At 40.2% G+C, this 26048-nt stretch overlaps 1 protein-coding gene across 1 annotated transcript in view; it reads left to right on the forward strand.

The window, feature by feature from the left end:
• The window catches only part of edaradd (EDAR-associated death domain), a 35090-nt gene extending 16139 nt beyond the window's left edge, over positions 1–18951 (forward strand). Inside the window, exons 2-6 of the mRNA XM_041788818.1 lie at positions 6292–6350; positions 6725–6767; positions 12292–12365; positions 17475–17520; positions 17838–18951. Of these exons, the coding sequence (XP_041644752.1) occupies positions 6292–6350; positions 6725–6767; positions 12292–12365; positions 17475–17520; positions 17838–18226 (611 nt within the window). The 3' untranslated portion in view covers positions 18227–18951. The remainder of the gene's footprint in view (positions 1–6291; positions 6351–6724; positions 6768–12291; positions 12366–17474; positions 17521–17837) is intronic.
• The last annotated feature ends 7097 nt before the right edge of the window (positions 18952–26048 follow it).

The raw sequence follows: 26048 nt of genomic DNA on the forward strand, positions 1-26048 counted from the left end.
TTCTTTTGTAGAAAGTTGATGAGGTTTTTAAATCTGGAGCTGTATTTAAATATTTACATCATAAAATCAGAACAGTCGTGTGTGGATGAGGTAGCATTTCACAGCTGTCAGAAAACCTCATATCTCCAAAATCACCACTTTCAGGAAACAAAAACCAAATATATTTAATAATGATAATAATCTCAGCACAGAGCGGCCATTGTCAGCATCTTTTTGGCACTTTTTATTGGTTTAATATCTGTAACATTCCACAGACAGTTTGTCAGATGTACAGACACTGATTTATGAAAAAGAAAATAGTAATGAAAAATGGAGATACAAGGTTTTGGCCCAACACAAGTGATTAAATGAATAAATAAAGTCAGAGATTTTGTAAATGTAAATGAAAGGATGTAACCTGCAGCATGGCTTCTAATGATTTCCTTTTTCTGACTGAGTCTCAAGTTTCTGTCTGCGTTAGTAGGGATGCACACATCACTCATTACATTTACTCAAATTACTCTGATTAAGCAGCTTCTATTGTACGTTCTGTGCACATATAAAATTATTTCTTTTACTTTAGGTATATTTTGGGGAAAGTATTGTACTTCACTACATTTTAAAACAAATGAAAGTTGATTGTTTTTAACTGTCATCCTAATTCCACATCTACTGTGTGGCTCGAAGGATAAAATGGGTCTATACTGCACTAATAGAATCACTTTAAAGAGACGTTTGGTGTTTAAAGCTTTAAAGCTTTACTGATGCACATGCACAGAGCTAACCCACATACTCAGGCCAAGTCCACATGGGTCATACCTGAGACCACCTATTGAAGTCAGAGTAGGACATGGCAGTTTGGCTGTAGTGTCAGTAATAATCTGACTGTATGTTGGGGTGCACAGATGGCAGTCAGGGGCGCTGCCCATGTGCGTGGATGGCTCGGGTTCGAATCCAGCCTTTGGCCCTTTGCCACATGTCTCTCCCCACAATCCCTCCCGTCTCCAAATCCACTGTCCTCCACTATGGAATAAAGGCACAAAAAGCCCAGAAATAAATCTTTAAAATTATAATAAGAACTCAGAGAGTGCAGACCTCCGCCATCAGCCCTTTCTCCCAGTAGTGAAGAATCCTTTAAAAAATTCCTGGATCCAGACGGTGATCTGGATCACTCCCAAAATCAAATCAGTTCTTTCTTATTCCATTTCTGACATTTCCTGAAAATTTCATCAAAATCCGTCCACAACTTTTTGAGCTATGTTGCTACCAGACTAACAAACCCTGCCGATCACATGACCTCCTTGGCGGAGGTAATGATCTAAAAGTATGACTGGAACACTGACCTTGTTCCTCCACTGATCGTCATGACTTTATGGATGAATTCATGATGCTTCAACAGTCTGATAAACCGGCTGGCCTCCCTCTGAGACCTACATTCATGACCACTGTGTCCCTCAGGTTCTGAAACGGCTGGTTTACACAGGAACACTTAATCCTTCTTCTAGTTTCCGATGCTAATTAAAGCTCCATCGCCATAGAGTGAAACCTAAGAAAGGCCAAAGCAGATCTTTATTTGGAGCTCTGTGGACACAAAGGCTTTACAGTGACGTAGCCCAAGGAAGGCCGGCGTACCCCCGTCCAGGTATTTTCTGGAGCTTCAGAGCCACCTTTGTGTTTTTGTCCTCGTTCACCTGTGAATATTACTGCTCTAAATTTTCCCCTCTCTGAGATGGAGCTATTTGTTTAAGTGTCATTCTGGTTGCTGAATGTTTTCTGTTATTTTAGTTCAGAGATGAATTTAATACTTTGTTTCAGGGCCATAGGTCAGTGTTAGTCTACTATACAGAGACATCAACAAAACGATCAAATCACTGCAGTTCGTGGGTTCTTCGTAGTAAAACCACACAGAGACAGATGCACCATTGTTCCCAGAGAAGAGCAGGGAATACTGGCTCTTCTGTTGCTTTAACACCTGAACTGTTTGGAGAAGTTGTGCCGGATTCCCTCACTGGTCCGGTTTGTTTGATTTTGAACAAACAACAGAGCTAAGATCTCAGCTCTCCTCCACTAGAGCCCTGCAGGGTTTTGAGCTTTATAGCAAAGAGAAAAGAAGCTGTGCTGTGTATTTACTAAACTAAAGTCTTCTTAGTTTGAGTTTTTGACAGCAGCAGACTGACTGTCACATCCTTCATGGTGTATCTCAGCCCCAGTGGTTTACGGTTCAGGATTCGGGGTGTTCCGGTACCATTTTTTTCCTTCCTGATACAATACTGATACCGGGTCCTGATCCAATACCAGAACTTTCTGGACTGACTGTGCAGACTAGTGAATTATTTCAGACCTGTATCTGACTCAGAACATGGCTCAACCAATAGAATCATAATGTAGAGCGTCTCTGTGAGCCTAAAGTAGTTTTTCTGCTGATTATTGAGTTTTACTGCTAAATATTAAAGTAATAATACAGGGGGCTGCAGCACAGGCTCTGTCTCTCATGCTCTACTCAGGTACCATGGTGTGATACAGAACAGCCTGCTATTGGCTGACAGACCCAAACAGTTATGGTGGTTAGCATTAGAGTTAGCATTTGGGCTAGCAGTAATAAATGATCTTAATTTGTTTAAAGTGGATAAAAAGAGGTCCAGTATCAGGTTTACTGGTGTGGATTTAATCATTAAAGTCCCCAAAAGCCCCACGAGTTCCAGACTCTCTGAAAATGCTGCTGTAAGGATTCAAAGGCATCAATGTGACGACACAACAGCTAGCTTCAGGAGGAAAAACAAGTAAGAGGCAGCGATTTATGGTTCAAAAGTGATTTCACTTCTGATAAACTGTCACTTCCTGTCGTGTACGACGGCGCCCGTCTGGAAGGCGTTTTAACGATCACATTCAGAGAGAAACCGTCACACAGACCCTATTCTTTTCTGCTAAGGTGGGTCCTCTGGTTCTTCTGTGCTGCTCTGAAAACGATAGCCAGTGCACAACGTTTTTTCTGGCAGTGAAGAACAATGATTTCCAGTTTATAGCGCTAACAGTTAGCATGGCTAAACGAAGCAAGACATAAAGCTAAACCAAACGGTATCACATCGGTGCATAAACTGGTGTACTCGCTGATACCAGTACCTGCAAGCAGTTTCATACGTATTTCTGAGACTGGGATCAGAATCAGAACAACCCTATTCAGAATGGTTTCTTAGTAAATGTTATTCAGCTTTTTGGAGAAGGTGGGGGCTCCTGAGACTCTGACCTGCAGGAGTTTGTGTGCACACAGGTGTGAACAGCATGTATTTACACTTTCTACAGCATGTCTCAGATCACTGTATCTACTCTAACCTCTAGTATTGTTGGCCCACCCAGCCCTTTCCCTAGCCGACCAAGATCAAATGTCCCTATTGATTGGTCAAGACTTCACACAATGGGATTTTAGGCCTTGCACTTTAGTCAAACATCACATTTGAATATAGAATGAAAAGTAAATAATGATTTTAACTTTCTCTTTTGGGTTTGCCCCCTGAGAAGAATCCCCTATGACCGAAGAACCACAGAAACTAAAACTAAGCATTTTAGCCAAAGAACAGCCAAACTCATCTAACAGTGAGCAGAAAATCTGAAATTGGTGCTCTGTCTGTGCACTCCACGCCACTGCACTCAAGATACATGCCACTTCTGTTTTCAGTACTGGCTACAGCCAAACCGCATCAGTGACCGCTGAGCAGATCAGTCCAAACATGAGGGAGAACATGAAAACATCGGCTCAACTTCAAAATACAACTCACTGCACAGACTCCTGATAGGGAATCAGCACTAGGTCAACATTACATCCCATCCTGTGGCCCCAGCTACAGGTCAGAGGTCACAGGTCAGTCAGCAGGTCATAGAACTACAGCAGCCACACTGATGAAGAAAAGATAACCACAGAATTTTACCATGTAGCAAACATTAAACTTCCCAATGTACTCACCCATGGCAGAAGCAAAAAAGTATAGAATGATATCAAAATGAACAGCAAATCAACCCCAGAAAGGCAAATTAATGTCAACTAATAAAACACTGTCAACGGGTGAGGGCGTGCACGGCTGGGAGGAGCCAACCACTAAAGCTGAGAATGCAGGTCAAACACTGACATGACCAAAAACAAACCAGCCCCACTGTGGAGCACGCTGGTGGCAGCATCATGCCGTGGGGATGCTTTTCAGCAGCATCGTGCTATGGGGATGCTTCTCAGCAGCATCGTGCTGTGGGGATGCTTCTCAGCAGCATCGTGCTGTGGGGATGCTTCTCAGCAGCATCAGGCTGTGGAGATGCTTCTCAGCAGCATTGTGTCGTGGGGATGCTTCTCGGCAGCATTGTGTCATGGGGATGCTTCTCAGCAGTTGGCCCTGGAAGGCTTGTAAAGGTAGAGGGGAGAATGAATGCACCAAAATATAGGAAAATCCTGGAGGACAATCTTCTTCAGTCTGACAGAGAACTACAGCTTAGAGAAGATTTATTTTCCAGTCAAACAATGAGCCGAAGCATCCAGAGAAAGCTACACAGAAATGGTTTAAAGACAACAAGGAGAATGTTCTGGAGTGGCCGAGTCAAAGCCCAGACCTTAAACAAGTAGAGGATTAGTATCTGGTCTTTACAGGTCTGTTCAGTCCTGATCCCTGATCAACCAGACAGAGCTTGAGCAGTTTATCAAAGAAGAATAGAGTAAAATTCCAGAGTCCAGATGTCTGATCCTGACTGAGACCTATCCACACAGACCAGTCCAGATGTCTGATCCTGACTGAGACCTATCCACACAGACCAGTCCAGATGTCTGATCCTGACTGAGACCTATCCACACAGACCAGTCCAGATGTCTGATCCTGACTGAGACCTATCCACACAGACCAGTCCAGATGTTTGACCCTGACTCAGACCTATCCACACAGACCAGTCCAGATGTTTGATCCTGTCTGAGACCTATCCACACAGACCAGTCCAGATGTTTGATCCTGTCTGAGACCTATCCACACAGACCAGTCCAGATGTTTGATCCTGACTGAGACCTATCCACACAGACCAGTCCAGATGTCTGATCCTGACTGAGACCTATCAACACAGACCAGTCCAGATGTTTGATCCTGACTGAGACCTATCCACACAGACCAGTCCAGATGTTTGATCCTGACTGAGACCTATCCACACAGACCAGTCCAGATGTCTGATCCAGACTGAGACCTATCCACACGGACTAGTCCAGATGTTTGACCCTGATTCAGACCTATCCACACAGACCAGTCCAGATGTCTGATCCAGACTGAGACCTATCCACACGGACTAGTCCAGATGTTTGACCCTGATTCAGACCTATCCACACGGACTAGTCCAGATGTTTGATCCTGACTCAGACCTATCCACACGGACTAGTCCAGATGTTTGACCCTGATTCAGACCTATCCACACAGACCAGTCCAGATGTCTGATCCAGACTGAGACCTATCCACACGGACTAGTCCAGATGTTTGACCCTGATTCAGACCTATCCACACAGACCAGTCCAGATGTTTGATCCTGACTCAGACCTATCCACACAGACCAGTCCAGATGTTTGATCCTGACTCAGACCTATCCACACAGACTCAGAGCTGAGACTGCAGACACAGGAGACTCCAACAAAGACTGACTAGAAGGAGGAATATTTATGCACTCACTGGTTTTACAGTACAGTTTTTATTTGGACATTTCTTTGTAGAAATCTGTTTTCACTTTGACGTTAAAGAGGATTTTTGTAAAAAAAAAAAAAACAAAGTTATATTGACCATGACTGATTTATAAAATCCATAAAACACTGTCTATAGGCACTGTGTTTGTTGGTTCTGAATAATTATGGGTAATTCTAACTGCAGTTTGTAAAATGTAGCCCTCTGGCAGAGAGAAAATGAATGTGGCCCTTTCTGAAGTTCTATCCCTGGTTTAAAGTGATGCCTAGTGACCTTCAGCCACTTCACAGCTGTAGTTACAACAGAGGTTAGAAAGAGTCCTCATGATTCACAACTGGAACCATTATTATCTCAGGCCAACAGAATGGTGATAAATATTGTTGATGCTGTAAGAATGTAATGTTTATTTAAAGCTAATTCAGACTGCCAGGAGGACACTGTCACTGACTGGACTAGCGGTGTCGTGGTCGGTTCATGAGTTTAAGTTCTGTTTTTCTTTGACTACATCCAAGGTTTCAGCTCCCTCTCACACTCCAGTGTTTCCATACTGACAGATGTGTCTTTGCTGTGAACGCTCTGTGTGGAGGTGACAGGATATGAAACATGCTCTGTTTTTCTGCCACAGAAAGAAGCAGCTCTGAACCAGTGGAGGACACAGACACCAGCAGCTTTGTGGCAGAAATTGTGAGCATCTCTTCTCTGTTATTTTCTCTCATTGAGTGTTTGTTTAAGCCACTCATTGTCTTGACTTGTCCTCATCTAGTTTGCTCGGTGCTGATTTCTCATTGTTCTTCCTTAGAAAGCAGAGTCTGACAGTAATCTGCTGAGAAATGTACCATAACTGAACACACTGTGCTGTGAATGCTAGTGCCAGAGGGCTCATTCAGGAACAGGTTACAGCAAGCTTTTTCCCCTCTGTGCACACAACAGAGCCATCTTCCTCCACAGCTGCAGATGTTATGAACGGGCCTGTCTTCTCATGAACAAAGCACATGTACAGCTCTGGCTCTTTTTTTACTTTTATTCACTTTCATTGTCTGCTTTCTTCTCTCCCTAAGTCTTTGGAGGCCAACTACCCAGTGCAGGTGACGGATCCACATGGTAAATAACCAACACAGACAACATTTTAAAGGCCTTTTAAGGGTGCATTTCCACCACACTAGATGGACTCATCTGGGCATTACTAGCTAGTTCTTTTATTTTCCATTATAGAGACATGTCAAGGAGATCTGTTCTCTCAGGCTGATGTCGCTACAGATTATTAGTAGCTTGTGAGATCAATAACCGAAGGATGGATGCATGGATGGATGGATGGATGGATGGATGGATGGATGGATGATGCATGGATGGATGGATGCATGGATGGATGGATGGATGATGCATGGATGGATGCATTAATGGATGGATGTATGGATGGATGATGCATGGATGGATGATGGATGATGCATGGATGGATGGATGGATGGATGGATGGATGATGGATGATTCGTGGATGGATGATGATAGATGCATGGATGGATGGATGGATGCATGGATGGATAGATGGATGGATGGATAGATGGATGGATGGATGGATGGATGGATAGATGGATGGATGGATGGATAGATGGATGGATGGATGGATGGATGGATGGATGGATAGATGGATGGATGGATAGATGCATGGATGGATGGATGGATAGATGGATGGATGGATGGATGGATGGATGGATGGATGGATGGATGGATTGATGGATATATGGATGGATGATGCATGGATGGATGGATGGATGGATGGAGGGATAGATGGATGGATTGATGGATGGATGATGCATGGATGGAAGGATGGATGGCTGGATAGATGGTCTTGAAGGGAATTAAAGGAAGTGATATGCATTTATTATGATGTACAAATTGTGCTTAATCTGACAAGATTAAAATAGCATGTTAAAAAAATGGAGTAAAAATTAAGCCAAAACTCTGTCAGCATGGATGGATGGATGGATGGATGGATGGATGATGCATGGATGGATGGATGGATGGATGGATGGATGGATGCATGGCTGGATGGATGGATGGATGCATGGATGGATGCATTAATGGATGGATGGATGGATGATGCATGGATGGATGATGGATGATGCATGGATGGATAGATGGATGGATGGATGGATGGATAAGTGCATGGATGGATGGATGATGGATGGATGATTCATGGATGGATAGATGGATGGATTGATGGATGGATGGATTGATGGATGGATGATGCATGGATGGATAGATGGATGGATGGATGGATGGATAAGTGCATGGATGGATGGATGATGGATGGATGATGCATGGATGGATAGATGGATGGATGGATAGATGCATGGATGCATGGATGGATGGATGGATAGATGCATGGATGGATGGATGGATGGATGGATAGATGCATGGATGATGCATGGATGGATAGATGGATGGATTGATGGATGGATGATGCATGGATGGATAGATGGATGGATGGATAGATGCATGGATGCATGGATGGATGGATGGATAGATGCATGGATGCATGGATGGATGGATGGATAGATGCATGGATGGATGGATGGATGGATAGATGGATGGATTGATGGATGGATGATGCATGGATGGATGGATGGATAGATGCATGGATGGATGGATAGATGGATGGATTGATGGATGGATGATGCATGGATGGATAGATGGATGGATTGATGGATGGATGATGCATGGATGGATGGATGGATGGATGGATAGATGGTCTTGAAGGGAATTAAAGGAAGTGATATGCATTTATTATGATGTACAAATTGTGCTTAATCTGACAAGATTAAAATAGCATGTTAAAAAAATGGAGTAAAAATTAAGCCAAAGCTTTGTCAGCATGAGAAACGGCACAGGACAACAGGAGGTGATCCCACACACTCAATGTGGGCTGTTTTTGGAAAGCCCTGTTTTCCACTTGAAGTGAAGTTACATGATTTTTATATTTAGTTTTATTTATTTTGTTCATCTATAATAACCTTTCACTGCATCAAATGTTCCATTGCTAAGCAGTTTGTACCAAACAGACTCCAATTAAGGGATACAAATAATTTAAAAAGTTTAACAGGATGTTTTTGTTTTGGTTTGAGCGCACTAGTTGAATCATGGTCGAGAAAAAAACTCAACTTTCATGTTTTAAAATGGTAAATTTCTAATTATAGAGCAGACACTCAAATATGGCGTGGAAACACTGCCGACGGCTGAGTGTCGTTATTAGGGGTGTCATGATGGCCTGAGTCACCTGACAAGTCATGTGACACAATTCTGCCAATGTGAGAATATATAAAACATACAAAAATAGTTACAAAGCATGTCATACAATAAAACCTGCACAATGTTCAGGCTGCACATATATGTAGGTTCATCCTCAGAGTCTGCTCATGTCTGATGAAGGTCTAGGGCCCAAAGCCTCACTGTGTGGTGGTTCTCTTCATTAAACCAGCCTCAAGTGGCAGAGTTTTTAAAAATGTTTACCCTGGAAGGACTTTTCAAAAATGCTGTTTACATGTTCAGAAGGTGGGAACGCTCAGAAACAGCTCAGCTTTCTAAAATACTGGTGAGGGCAGGGCCGGTGTGCTTCATGAGGCTGACTTTTAGATGTGTTCTATAAATGAGTGCTGCAGTGCTCCACCAGTCTGGTCTGAATCCAGGACTAGGAGACGGCTTATTCTGTTAACCCCTGCCATTAGAGATACGCAGACGGACACGTTTAAATGACTCACTGATGATACCTGGTCATAGTGACAGCATTCACACTTTTCAGGAGGTCACGTTTTATCGCGTTCCCTCTGCCAGTAGCCTGGTAAAGGTGAGCGACTACACTACAACAGGGGCTCTCAAACTGGGGTCCAAGGACCCCTGGGGGCCCGTGAGCCAGAACTTGGGGGTCTACAAAATAATTAAAAAAAAAATGATTAAAGTAATGCCATGTAATAAAAAATCAAATAAATACATACAGTACCATAGTACCACAGTATAGTATACACAGTATAGTATATACAATACTATACTATACTATAGTGTATATATATATATATATATATATATATATATATATACACTATAGTATATACTATACTATACTATAGTGTATATATATATATATATATATATATATATATTACACTATAGTATATACTATACTATACTATACTATAGTGTGTGTATATATATATATATATATATATATTACACTATAGTATATACTATACCATACTATACTATAGTGTATATATATATATATATATATATATTACACTATAGTATATACTACTATACTATACTATAAATTATATATATATATATATATATATATATATATATTACACTATAGTATATACTATAGTGTATATATATATATATATATATATATTACACTATAGTATATACTATACTATACTATACTATAGTGTATATATATATATATATATATATATTACACTATAGTATATACTATACTATACTATACTATAGTGTATATATATATATATATATTACACTATAGTATATACTATACTATACTATACTATAGTGTATATATATATATATATATATATATATTACACTATAGTATATACTATACTATACTATACTATAGTGTATATATATATATATATATATACACACTATAGTATATACTCTATTACACTATAGTATATACTTTAGTGTCTATATATATATATATATATATATTACACTATAGTATATACTATACTATACTATACTATAGTGTATATATATATATATATATATTACACTATAGTATATACTATACTATACTATACTATAGTGTATATATATATATATATATAACACTATAGTATATACTATACTATACTATACTATAGTGTATATATATATATATATATATACACACTATAGTATAGTATAGTATATACTCTACTATACTATACTATAGTGTATATATATATATATATATATATTACACTATAGTATATACTATACTATAATATACTATAGTGTATATATATATATATATATATATATATTACACTATAGTATATACTATAGTGTATATATATATATATATTACACTATAGTATATACTATACTATACTATACTATAGTGTATATATATATATATATATATATATTACACTATAGTATATACTATACTATACTATACTATAGTGTGTATATATATATATATATATATATATATATTACACTATAGTATATACTATATTACACTATAGTATATACTATAGTGTATATATATATATATATATATTACACTATAGTATATACTATACTATACTATACTATAGTGTATATATATATATATATATATATTACACTATAGTATATACTATACTATACTATACTATAGTGTATATATATATATATATTACACTATAGTATATACTATACTATACTATACTATAGTGTATATATATATATATATTACACTATAGTATATACTATACTATACTATACTATAGTGTATATATATATATATATATATACACTATAGTATATACTATACTATACTATACTATAGTGTGTGTATATATATATATATATATATATATATATATATATATATACACTATAGTATATACTATACTATACTATACTATACTATAGTGTGTATATATATATATATATATATATATATATACACTATAGTATATACTATACTATACTATATACACAGTATAGTACCACATCTCACAGTACCATAAAAGCAGCATACTAAAGCAGTGACACCCACATAATTCAGCTTTGGCCAATCAAAACTCAGATTTGACTGTGATATATCAGGTAAATTTCATCATCTCATCAGGCATAAAAAAAGCACAAGAAAAAGCACAGTGGGCTTCTTCTTTGGCTGCTTAAAGGATTGTAAAAAGTGAGAAACCACACTCAAATGGACAAGAGCTTGAACTGAGGTTGAAGAGTTTAAAATACAGCATTGAGGAGGACAAACTGCAGTTAACACATGTTTAATTAGCCTGATGGTTATGTGGATGTCCTTGGAAAGTTTTCTGCACTGTGAGGGGTCCCTAGACCTGAAAAAGTCTGAGAACCTCTGCACTAAAACACTCTCCAGAAGCCGTCACTTTACTTTTAAATGTTTTTTCTCTGCAAGTGGATGGTGTTTTACTTCACATTCTTATCAAAAATGCTTTCATTTTTAAAGAAAATAAAGCATTTCTGGTAAGCCAAAATTAACTCTAGCTCAAACTCAGAAAAAGAACTTGCTACAGGTCAATAAATAAGTGAAAATAGCCGATGGCAGTATCAAAACAGAGAAATGTTTGATATCACAAGCTGCAGAGTACCTCAGTGTTGTCTGCTGGCACGTCTGCTGTTTTTATAACTGAATGAGAGGTTGAGAGGAGCACTGGTGTAGATATTTACATCACTGTGAGAGCAGGAGGACGTTACTGTGAGTAGCATCTAACTGCTGGCTAACCTAAAACAACAACATGATTCCAGCTGCTTAAAAATGTGCTGTTGTTTTCAGACCTTTATCACAATGTTGTTGAACTGCCCTCTCCTTGTTATAGTGAACATTTGGGAAGCATGCGTGTCAGTAATGATGTTTTCATGTGAACTGTCTCTCCAGCAGATGCAGTGACTCTCCACTTGGCCTCAATGCCCTCTGAATACCTGAGCCCCTCCTCAGACAGAATAAGACAGGTCTGTATCTCTGCACTGGAGGCAGGTTTGCACATTTCACCAGTGGTTGAAGCATTGCCCTTCAATTATAACCTTTCACACGTTTCCACAGAGGAGATTACCGCTGAGTTATGTTATTTACGTACGTAGGTGAAGTTCAGGCTGAGTTTCACGTCAGTCCACAGACTTTCTTACCCACCCACTCATCCCCTCTCATCTTTCCTCTTCGGCATCTGTCACACACAATGCCACAAGATCAAACCTTTATGAACCACAAACTGTTCCATCTGCAGGACGCTCGATGAACCTTCACCTGGCGATATTAAAGATAGAAAGGAAAGGAACATGTCACTGATGTGTCAGTCATGCTGATGACTCTTTGTGCTGATTAAATCTTTTCATCTGATCCTGAGTACTTGTGGATCACAGATTAAATTACTGAGAGTAAGGATATAGCAAACATCAGGCACATTTCTCCCTTCATCATCATAAATGTGTATTCATATATAACCATAGCTCTCCTCAGTCATACAGAAAGGTGATCTGCTGCTAATGTTTGTGTCTTTGGCACCGTAAATCTGATAGCTGATGATGGTGAAGGGTCATTTTCCACAGTCCCTGCCTCTGAGAGTATTCATTTACTGTGATCATGAAACACAGCCGATACAAACATTCAGCCATCACAAGTATCCTGACGCTGATCTGCCCCCAGCTGCATATTAAAGACATTTCTGAAACTGCCATTAAATCTTAGGCAGAGATACCAGATGAGCACTTTCTAATTCGAGTTATGAGTCTACAGGATGTGGTTTTACCTCAGGGACTGAAAGATGCAGCTAATAACAGAGCAGGAACACAGAAGGAGCACTTACGTCATTTTCTGTCCATCAGCTTTCCAAGAGACAGACAGTCTTAACAATCGTGCATGGAGAGTTAAATGTGGGGATAAGAAGGAAGAATTTGTCCTTTCCAGGCAGCTCGATCATCACTGGTACATGAATTCATCCCTCCAGGGCGGGTGTCTTCATCTCCGTCTGGCCTTGATGTGCTGCGGTGGTTAACGTTGCTTTTGTTGAGACATGTAAAAGTTTAACACATCCTGATTTTTCAGTTCAGCTTTCCTAAGAGAGAATTTACACAGCATTCCTGTGATCAGGCTGAATCTATGGACACGTTGTCTTTAAACAGTTTTCTGTTCAGTCATAGGGCGCTGATTTTAGTTCAATTGGCCTGATCCTGTTTTCAGTTTTTCCTCAGACCTGATCATAAAGACCTGGATGATACAGATTTCTAACCTAGCAAAGCAGATGGATTCCCCGATTTCTGTTTCTCAAAAGTGACAGGACCAATCAGCGTCAAGGGGCAGTACTTTCAGGCGCAGTGGAGTCGTGATATAAACAAACAGCAACAAGAGGCCGGTGCAGTTATGGAGGAAGAGATTAGCGTGGATGCTGCTAAAGCGCCAGTTTTATCAGAACTTGACGACATTTCTTCATTAAAAGAAGAACAAAGAACAGCAGTGAGTTGTTTTCTTTTCAAAAACCACAAAAGTCGTGTACTGACATGTCTACAGTCGCCATGGTTCAGGTTAGTCCTCGGTAGCTGCGCACGCGCACCTCTGTCGCAACTAAGTCAAGCATTTTGTTGCTCTGATTGGCCCGTAACGATGTGACAGACAGAGCGTTCATCCAATCACACTGCAAGTTTTTTTTTTTTTTTTTTTCAAATCCTCTGCCCTTTCCCAAACACTTAGTTTTGAAGGTTTTCCAGATCTGGCGTGTCAGGTTAACAGATTTTATTTTCTTTGAAAAAATATCATTGACGTCTAAAGATTATTTTATACCTTGTCTGTAATGGATTTTTATGTTTATATTCATAATAAGACTTCCACTGTCTATAAATGTTTATTTAAAAACATCAGCAGGTCACATGACCATCTCTGATTTAAACTAAGACCACACCAGAAAACTCTCCCACAGCCTTTATTTCCTGTTCTACTGTGCACTTTATTCCATCATTTATGGTGGAGTGGATATTTTATGTTTGCCAGCCTAAAGTAAGCTAAATCTCTGGAAATGATGTGTGACTTGAATCTTGTGTTAAGTTTACATTTTAGAAAGCAGTAGCTGGTCATTATTAACCCGCTGTTCCTCCTGTATACTAAGGGAATTATGAATCAGCCAAAAAACTAACATCAGAAAACTGTTTCACTCAGACAGAACTGACCTGGTTCCCCTTAGTTCTACTTTCTCTGCTTTTTTAGTGGATACAGGCAGTTTTAACGTGAATACTCTTTTTTACTGTAAAATGATACGTCTGACTGAAGCTCAGTCTTTTCAGTCACACACTCGCTGATGAGGTTTGGTCACTTTAGATGGAAACATTACCAGAATATTTATAGATTTAGACATTAGACAGCGTGATACAGAGCCAACACACACACACGAGAGAGACGTGGCGAGAACCATACAGATATGCAGATCCTACCAGGATATCAGATGTAGAGGAACAAATGTTTCACCTGAAATGTTGAAAGGCTTCTTCTGCTGTAGCTTGAGTCTTTGCAGTTCAGTCACACAGCGCTCATCTGTGCCACACTCTGTGCTCACAGCACGGCTCACGTGCACATACGGTTCAGACGGGATGTCAGTTTTATGAAATGGAACATTGGTGGGACAACTATGGCCGAGCTCCATGGTCTACATTACTGATGGGAAACACTGATTCAGGAATAAATCTTACACTAAGGCAATCAAGCCGAAAAGACTCGTGGTGGTCCCCCACCCTAACTTTAAATCCCACAGATCATTCCTCTCAGGCTGTAGCACCACAGCGATGGCTGCCCTTCCTCTGTTTTTATGCTGTGAAGAGTCTATCAGCTCTTTTTAGAAACAGCTTAAAGTACATTTATTCAGGCTCGAGTTGAATTTTATGGGTGGAGTTACACAGTGATACTGCGGTCGCCTCACAGCGAGGTTCCTGGTTCAAATTGGATAGGATCTTTCTGTGTGGAGTTTGCATGTTCCTCCCATGAATGCATGTGTTCTCTCCTCCCACAGTCTAAAAACATGCTCATTAGGTTGACTGGAGACTCTTAATTGCCCATGGTTGTGAGTGTGCCTGATTGTCTCCCTACATCAGCCCTTCGACTGACTGGCAAGCCTCTCTACTGGTGCCAGCTGGGTTTAGCTCCAGCTCCCCTTGATCCAGTTAGATGATATATAATGAGCAGTTTATGTAATGGATGGATGCATTAACTTTGCCTGTTTCTCTGTGCTTTGTTTTGTGTCTGTCTCCTCTCTAACCTTTTACTCTGTTTACCGTGCCTATTAAAGAATTCACTCCCATGGATGTTTTACCCTTTCATTGATTTTATAAGTCAATCATGGTCAATACAACTCTGCTTTTTTGACAAAAAAACTTTTTAATGTCACAGTGAAAACAGATTTCTATGCAGTCTTGCAATTAAATATAAATCTGTAATGTAAAATCAGTGACGGCATAAATATTCACCCTTTAAAGTGACTGAGCTAATCCAACAGAGGTCCAGCTAATTGGTGCAAGTAGACATGGGGATCAGCTGAGGTCAGTGAATATGTCTCAGAAGGATACCTGTGTCTAGAAGGTCCAGTCACTGGTTCATCAGTATTGGCTGCCATTACACCATGAAGACAAAAGAACGCTCCAAGCATCTCAGAGAAAAGGTTATTGAAAAGTCTAAGTCAGGGGATGGAGACAGAAACATCTCCATGTCTCTGAACATCCCCCAGAGTTCAGTTAAATCTACCATGAAGAAATGAAGGAATATGTCACATGTGTAAATCTGCCTAGATCAGACCGTCCTCACAAACTGAGTGGGCGTGCAAGACGGAGACTAGTGAGAGAGGACACCAAGACACCTATGACTACTCTGAAGGAGCTCCAAGCTTCAGCAGCTGAGATGGAGAGACTCTGCAGACAACAACTGTTGGCCGGGTTCTTCACCAGTCAGAGCTTTATGGGAGAGTGGCAAAGAGAAAGACACTGTTGAAGAAAACTCAGATTCAATCTGGACTAGAGTTCACCAGAAGGACTGTGGGAGACTCCATGGTCAAGAGGAAGAAAGGTCTTTGGTCTGATGAGACCAGAATGGAGCTTTGAGACCATCAGACAAGACGCCAAACACTGACATCACCACAAACACACCATCCCCACTGTGGAGCACGCTGGTGGCAGCATCATGCTGTGGAGATGCTTCTCAGCAGCATCATGCTGTGGAGATGCTTCTCAGCAGCATCATGCTATGGAGATGCTTCTCAGCAGCATCATGCTGTGGAGATGCTTCTCTGCAGCATCATGCTGTGGGGATGCTTCTCAGCAGCATCATGCTGTGGGGATGCTTCTCTGCAGCATCATGCTGTGGAGATGCTTCTCAGCAGCATCATGCTGTGGAGATGCTTCTCAGCAGCATCATGCTGTGGGGATGCTTCTCTGCAGCATCATGCTGTGGGGATGCTTCTCTGCAGCATCATGCTGTGGGGATGCTTCTCAGCAGCATCATGCTATGGAGATGCTTCTCTGCAGCATCATGCTGTGGAGATGCTTCTCAGCAGCATCATGCTGTGGGGATGCTTCTCTGCAGCATCATGCTGTGGGGATGCTTCTCTGCAGCATCATGCTGTGGAGATGCTTCTCTGCAGCATCATGCTGTGGAGATGCTTCTCAGCAGCATCATGCTGTGGAGATGCTTCTCAGCAGCATCATGCTCTTGGGATGTTTCTCAGCAGCATCATTTGAGCCTGACTGAGACCTATCCACACAGCCTCAGAGCTGTGACTGCAACCAAAGCTGACTCTACTGAATAGAAGGAGGGAATATTTATGTAGTCACTTATTTTACAGCATAGATTTTTATTTAATGGACACTTATTTGTAGAAATCTGTTTTCCCTTTAACATTAAAGAGGATTTTTTTAATTTTCTGTCAGCAAAGTGAAGTAATATTGACCATGACTGATTTTTATATCAATAGGGAGAAAACCTCCAAGCTGGTAAATCTGTTTTTAATATTCACTGTAAACCAGAGCTGTCAAAAATGACTGGTTTCCTGTGATGTTCCAACTAATAGAATCCATTTTTTTCCTGTTTTGAAGCCGGTGGAAGATGAAGAATGCACCTGCTTGACTTCAATTTCACCAGGTATTTCTGTTCACTTGTAGTGGTTATCATGACAGAAGGACTTTATGGGGATTTCATTTGTTTGCCTTTAAGTTGAACTGGCTCCACTGACAGTGAAGAGTCTTCAGCTGCCTGTTGAGCATATATTCTGCAGTTTAGTGCATAGGCAGCGTGTCTGGCATGTGAGGTAATATTAGACGATGAAAATGGAAATTAACTTTAAAGTGATTTTAAAGCTCATATGTGTTTTACAGGTTAAATGTGATGCTGATCTAGTGTTATTTGTGATGTTTTTATTTTCTTGAGCTAATGCAGTCTGTCCACATCTGCCCTGTCAGACTGCCCCAAAGAACTGCAGATCCTGACCAGCCCGTGTGAAAAGTGCTGCTGCCCAGCACCTCCTCCCAAGATCAGTGACCTCATGAATGACAAAGACCTCCTGGACTTACTGCGGCTCAAGCTGGATCCGAACCACTGCACTGTCAAAAACTGGAAGAACTTTGCAAGTCGCTGGGGGATGAGCTACGATGAACTGACCCTGCTGGAGCACCGGACACAGGGCTCTTTGTCCCTCAGCCCAACCCAGGAGTTCCTGCTGCGCTACAACCAGAAAACAGTCACTGAGCTCACTGAACTCTGCCGGATCTACCAGCGCATCGACGTGCTGCGACTGCTGCAGGGCTGGATAGAGAAGGTTTGGCCCTCACGCTGGCAAGAGACTCATTAACCAGTCTGACTCTGAAATATTTATCCAGCCTCTCCTTTGTATTTCGGCAGGGTTGTACATGTTTGGGATCTTTCCATCTTCATAAACTTCAACAGATTTTTCCTGATTTTTCATGTCAGTAAGGCTGGCCACACATTAGATGAGTTTTTAAAGCTTTACTGGTTTAAAGACATGGGAGACCAACAACTATTCAAAAGATTTTTGGCATTATGATTCTCCCAGTGCACACGCTAGACCAGTGGGTTTCCAACTTTTTTGTCCAAGAGACCACACCGAAATCTCAAGACACACTATGTAGAATCTGTAACAGCATCCTCCATGTTGTAATGATCATTTATGGTTGAACAAATCCCCAGGGCACACTAAAACTCACACCATTTATGAACCAATGCAGTAGACCAGACTGGGGGTCAGACAAGGGGCCGGATTCTGAATTCAGGTCTAACCTGAGAGCCTAACAGGGTCAACATTTAACTGTAAACTGCCATCATCACCACTGAGGAATTATGGGAAAAAAGCACTGATGATAAATGATTTAAAAAAGTCAAAATAATAAGTAGGAAAAAACAGAAATGTAAAAACGTATTAGTTCAAGAGGTCAAACCCAAAATTAAAAGTCAAAATAATGTTTTAAAAAATATGAACTAAAATTCTAAATCAGGATTTTAACCCCTTAAAGCCTGTTGTATCATAATTGATACATACTTTTATGATACCTCTATCTAATCATCCATCCATCCATTTCCTATACCGCTTATCCCGTTCGGGGTCGCGGAGGGGCTGGAGCCTATCCCAGCTGTCATTGGGCGAGAAGCGGGGTACACCCTGGACTGGTCGCCGGTCAGTTGCTGGGTCTATCTAATCAATAAGATCTATAACTTACTAAAAAAAACTTCTGAATACAATCTGATAATTGACAAAAATGCTCTCAAGTGGATTATCAGTTACCAAAAACACCAAATGTATCAAATGAGATACAAAAATATACATGTCAAATTTTATGGGAATTTTGATTTTTTGGATTTCAGTAGAAAGTGAAATAATCATTTCGGTCCCAAAAAATTCTAACTTTCTGGCTATAATTTGTGTTTTTAGGCTTTAATGGGTTAAAATGTCAAAATATGGGATTAAAATTCAAAGTTAGGAGTAGAAAAGATCTAAATGCATGATAACAATAAAAATCTTAACTTTATTTCATAGAGATACAAAAATGAAAACAAATTAATTTCTCCTCCCACATTTCTGACTTTTTATCTTTTTTCTTTATTTTTTACGGTCTCTCATTTTTAGTGCTTACCAAGAATATTTCACATCAGTAAGGTCTAGTCTACATTATTAAATCTTCAGTGGGCCAGCTAGAATAAAAAATGTGATCTGGTCTTGTGGGCCAGATTTGGCCCCTGGGCCTTGAGTTTGACACCCCTGCACTAAAGAGTTCAGTCCAGACTTCACAGCTGCTGCTTTTAGTAACAACAGCGTAGTGGCAGTCCTAGAGAACCAAAATCTCAAAGAAGCAGGCAGAACGTAATCATGGAGGACGTCATCAGCTGGCTGCTGGGGCGGGCATTATGATGAGCAGGGAAAAGAAGAAGATGACATTGTGAGGGTTTGTTCGCTGTAAAAAATGTAACATTCGACTGGTGACATCCTCCAGTCCCTTGGTTCTCACTGCCATTTCAGAGCCTGATCAGACGACCAAGCGGAGGAGGATTTGGACTAACAATCATTTCTGACAAGTCTTGAATCGAGCGAATCTCCAGATCATTGGAGGAGGGACAAATAGAGCCCAAAATGGGCGCAAATGGCCAGCCTAATGAGTCATCATTGAGAAGAGATAATAGCTGAGTACTTCCTGCAGAAAACCTCAGCATCACTGAGAGTTTCAGGTCAAACATTTATGAGAGCAGTGAAACCTCGCTCCCCACTCAGAGCAACCACACCAGCGTTCTGATGAAAACACGCTCTGAGAATATAACAGAGACAGCACGGGGATCTGTGCAACCATGTGGCATTCTGTCCTTGAAGCTATCTTAAGCAGTAAATGTCTGTTTCCTGTTCTCAGAGGAGGAATGAGTGTAAAGAAGAGCTCTGTGACCAGAGGCTGTACTCACGTTAAAGCACACTTACTGGGTAAAACATGTACTCAGGTAGAATTTAAACTCGGTCTCTGTAAAAAGAGAAAGTAAATCTGGTTTACTCACAGTACTGAGGAGCTGTTTTTGATATGGGCGTATACAGTAGATAAGAGCTTTCCTTCATGCGCACTAACAACCAGAGGATCTCTCACCAGGCCTGACTTAAGCTAAAGTCAGATGCAGCCGCTGGTTTTCTCAATGTGCTACTGGATGTCCAGAGGTCAGGGAGCCAAGTTTAACATCAAGCCAGGGACTGCAGATGGAAGCTAGCCTTATGGCTAACTCTGGCATAGTTACAGAAATGTTGATTTTATAAAAATTCCCTGTAAAATAAATGATAAAAAGCCGAACAACCGGCCAGTTTCATGATGTCAGAAAGCATGGACCTCCTACCTTTGGCTTTCTGTTTCGATCTACTCTGTTTTTGATGCCACTCTGTATTTTGCAGTTCAAGTAAAATGACTGAACATAAAAAACAACTCAACTTCAGTAGCACGAGTAAATGTAATCAGTTACTCTTACTCCTGCTCAAAAACTCTCATTAAACACCTCTAACATGGAAGTAATTTTAGGAGACATGCAACTGTACTGTTTTTAATATTTTTAAGCTTTTAAACCATCAGAGAATCTGTTTCTCCCATGCACTGCTGATGAATGTGAACAGGTGTTTCCACCCAGAAAGGAGCGGGTGCGGCCCTCATCAGTTATGGCACTTATCTATCTACTGATGAACATTTATGGCCATGTTAGCAGTAACATTTTAGGTTTTTGTTTGTTGTTGTCATTTTCTTTGGTTTGATTATTTTAGTCCATCTCTGTGGTTAATGGTCATCCACGCTGAAAATATCTCAACAATCGGTGGCTAAATCTAACTGAACTTTTGTTGAGACAATAATGATCACTGTTCCTCTTTTTTAATAAAATAATAATGGTTCACTCACGTTTCCTCTGGCCACACATACATTTGTACTTTTCTGACAATTTCATAACAGTTTTTTAACAAAAGGCCAAAAGTATGGTTTGAATGTTTAACTGATAAATGTTTATCAAAGTGCTCTCTGATTTATTTCTTTAGTACCATCATTTGGCCAAAATCTGACACAAACATGAATTTCCCATGATCCTCAGCTCTTTTATCGTGTGACATTCAGAGTATCAATGTAGGGAAAATCAGATCTACCTTATGGACCCAGATATTTATATTCTGGAGTGACAACTTCCTAGTCAAACCCCCTCTGTGTTTGTTGTGATCAGCTCTGTGTTCACACTGATGGGCCACTGCTTCCTTTGGCGTGTTTCACTCTGAGACCCAGGCAGGGCTTGACTTTAACACCCACCAACAAATGTGGGTGGATTTGAGCTGTGGTGTGTGCAGCAGTGACTCCAGCTGGCTGTTTTAGCTAGCTCACTCTGGCCGTGCTCAGCCGTTACTGCCAGTATTTGTGACTAAGGTGCTGCTTATTACAGTGAGGCCAGTTTACTCAAAAATGAGGCATTTTTTTCCCCAGATGACTGCACAGTGGCTCAGTGTCTCTGTGCACAGACGCTTTAATACGATTTAAACAGTGGCACAAATCAATACACACACATACACACACACACACGCTAACAGTGTAGAGGTGAGGTGCGTCTGCCAGAGAGAAAAAGTTTCAACATACTGGAGGATCAGATCAGACCTAGAAAGGATTGAAGACTTCTCACCCAATGTCTCTTACAGAAAAGTGTGACTGGTTTCGCTGTAGTATGTTGTTTTCCTTGTGAGGGACAGCGAACATTGACTTGGCATACCCCAGATGTGCGATACTTTGATATGACACCACAAATATTAATCTGTGTTCTCTATCAGTTGGATGAGGAAAAATGTCTTAAACTGAAAATGAAGGATTCTAAATCCAGTTCAAGCTCATTTTAGCGTGCCGGAGCCATATAAAATCTTTTTTCCCCACAGCGAAACTGTGGCTGGTGAAAACCCAGAGTGGCTAGTAACTGGAGGACACCTCTAGCCAAAAAATGAAGACCCCCAAACATTAGTATAGATGTCTCTCTATGTCTCAGTGTGTCATCCTGAAGAAGGAGCTAGCTGTCACATGTTGGTGTATTTTGAATGTTTTTGTTTTACAAACCTGAGTGCCAGTTTATACTCCCTTCCTTGATCACCAGGGGCGCTCCTGCCTCTCTTTCCATGTGCTTCATGCAATATTTAGATGCATATCTTCTATCATATGATGGATGTGTTAGTGAATATGTTGTAACACAACACTATTATTTCGTGTTGTTTACTGGGGTGATTTATTTACATTTTAAAATATTTCGTTGTTCTTTGAGAGTCAACATTTCATCTGCTGAGGCATGTTTAATGGAGCCAAAAGTGGCTCTGGGCAGTTAAATCGAATCACAGAGGGTGCAATCATTTTTTTTATACAAAATATGTGTCAAAGTTACAGTTTTTATATACATACATACAGAGCTTAACAAATGTATTAACCCACCTGTCATCTCTGTCTCAGAGACCATCCAGCATCATGAAGTGCTTTGATGCGGACTCTTTCATTTTCACTCAGCTCTCCACGTTTTACCATTTTGAACAGGAATGAGGAATTTCAAACTGAATTCACCCAAATTTGAGCCGGCTCACTGGGCTTCTCTGAGAAGTCAGAAATGAATCAAGCATAACATTCAAGCACTAAAACTCATTTTTCTGTTCAGGAATGACAGTAAATAACTATAATCTGACATATCAATCAAAAAATTAATGTGCTTTACTATTTTTTCAGTTCTTTTGTAAATCAGTAAATCTGAAAATTCATGGATAACAATAATAATTCTATTTTAGCATTAAAAATATCATTTGGGTTAAAGAGCTTCTACATATTGGTGTATTAACCATTGCAGAAACATCAAAATGATTTTGGTAATTAGCAATGCTGTTAATTTAGGGCAGCTGTGGCAGAAACCTGACTTTGGTTAGGGTTAGGGTGCTCTAATACATTTGTTAAGCACTGTATATATATATATAATTATTATTATTATTATTTGTTTTTTTTTCAGAAGCAGAGATGATGTGCTCTAGCAGGAGTTCTCTTTAACAACAAATTACAAACCAAATTTCCTACATTTTGCCATCATAGACACTTAAAACGGAACAAAAGTTATAATGGAGCTAAGGGGATATCCTTCAGTTTCCGAGTCTATCCACTGTCTTCCTCTATCTAATAAAGGCATGAAAAGGCCCAAAAACAAATCTTTAAAAAAAAAAAAAAAAAGTAATTATTTCCCTCAATACAACAGTTCAGACTAAATTTGCAGTGAGTCAGAATCATTACAATTAGATTTTTTTTGTAAGTCTTGATTTAATCTATGAAACATTTAGTCCATTGTAAAATAGGATGACTTGTTACTTGCTTTTAGAAATACATTAGATGTAGAACAGGGTAAATATCTGCATGTTAAATTGCAATCATAATATAGAGAGAAGACATCACAACAAAATGATTTCCCCAAATGGTTGGGCCCTAGTTGAGAGGTGCACTGGTGTAAAATCATGTTATACCACGAAGTCATGTGTGTACTTTTGTAACCAAATGTGTGTCCCTAACCTATAATAACTAAAAGAATGACAGAAATATTGAATATTCTGTTATATTATACAGTATGTTTATTGAACAAATATATTTACTCACACAATTTTCTGATCTTTAAAAAAAAAGAAAAGCTAAATCAAAGCTCTCTAAAGCTGAGGTCAGACCACATGCTTTCAACACAAGTCCTAAGATTTCTGGACTGGTCAGCCCCGAGGATCTGTTGTGTAGAATGTCTCAGAGGGCCAAGAGCACATTTGAGAAACCTCCCCGCCTCCCATCAGGAAGTCTAGCATGGTTGTAGTTCTGTCCATCGTCAGTGACATTGACCAATGAGAGCACAGAGCTCTTTGCATGTGCAGCAGTCACAAACGTAAACAAACAACATGGCAACACGAAAAAAGAGCTATGACGCGTCTTCAAGGGACCACGATGGTTAAAAAAAGAGAAATGTAAGTGAGAAATAGCAGAAAACCGGTGTCACTGCCGTTAGCATTAGCATCAAGCTAATCCTATCCTTCATCATTACACAAACAAGTACAGTGTAGCACAGTAAAGACAGAATGTTTGAGTGCAGTCATCTTTATGTGTGTTGTCTAGCCCTGCCCGTCATCACACTGATTGACCTCTGCCATGTCTGATTGGTCATGGCCTAAATTTGCAGCTCTGTGATTGGCTAATCTGACACAGCGACCACCGTAGCAGAGAAGAATCATGTAGTCTGACCTGGGCTTTAGAGTCCTAAACAGCTCCATGTTCTCTGATAAAATACTGAGGCAGACATTTAAAACGTAACATACTTCTACAGACATTAGAGAAAGACAGCTTGTATAAATAACAGAAATATACACATGGTTTATAACACAAGTTTCATTGTTAGTCTACTGAAAACTACTGCACAAAAAGGATACTGGAGCTGGTAAGTGTCAATAAACAGTAACATTCACAAACTATGGCATGGGGCGGATTAGTTACATGTATTCACAATGATTAAAAACTCAAGCCTTAAATGTCACGTGTGCCATACAGGAATCATTCAGGATCGGAGTCCTTGATATTCAGGCCGAGCATGTTGGTCAGGCCCACTGACAATTTGTCGTTTTCATCTGATGAGGGAATTGCAGGAGCTAACAGGCTCTGTAGACCATCAGGCTTCCCCACCTTGAATGTGCCTCCTCTCACCAGAGACGAGTCTTCTGTAGCAGCACTGACATCAACACCAGGGGTCCCAATCTTCAGATCAATGCTATCTTTTATTTCTGTTGGCGACACGTTAGCTGAAGGTATTTTCTCCTTTGCCAGTTTTAATCGCTCCATGATGTTGATTTTTTCTCCCGATTTTGCTGTGGTGTTTATTATCGGTAAGCGAACTCCTTTGCTGTAAACATAATCCTTCGGATCTGTGTCGAATTTTGGTAAGCCTAAGGCGCTGCTAGCATCTTCAGTGATGTTGCTGTTTTGGGGTAGTCTGTGGAATATGAATGCAGGAACCTCCCGCTCGGATTCTGAGGCATCGGCTTCCACTACAACACCATTTCCGTCATCATCACCAGAAACAGACTTCCGCCCTCCCCATTTAAAGAAATTTTTCAGCTTTGATTTTGGAGATCCCTTTATGTCAACATCTGCTTCACCTGCAACTCCCAGGTTTGGTTTGTTGAGGTTAGCGTCCACTGTGGGACCAGAGACGGCGACGTCGAGTGGACTGATTTCTCCTCCAACACTGGGAGCTTTGAGCTTCATGTCAGGGGAGACGTCAAGGTTTGCAGATGCATCAATCTCTGGAGCTTTTACATCTTTTCCTCCCAAATTGAACTTTGGCAACTTAAAATGGGGCAATTTGGGCTTGTCAACATTTGCATCTATATTTGGAGCCTTCACATCTACTTGAGGTGCTCTAATATCTCCCTCTGCATTCAAGTCTACTGCAGGAATGGTGATGTTTGCATCAGGAGTGTCTACATTGACCTTTGGGGCTTCTACATCAGCCTTGACTGAAGGATCTGAGAGTCCCAGTTTTGGTAGCTTGAAATTGGGTAGTTTAAAGTCACCAAGACCAGAATCCACATCTAAATCTGGTGCTTTCAGTTGTGCATCAGGGGCTTTGAC

The sequence above is a fragment of the Cheilinus undulatus genome, linkage group 6, assembly GCF_018320785.1.
Source record: "Cheilinus undulatus linkage group 6, ASM1832078v1, whole genome shotgun sequence".
Classification (NCBI taxonomy): Eukaryota; Metazoa; Chordata; class Actinopteri; order Labriformes; family Labridae; genus Cheilinus; species Cheilinus undulatus.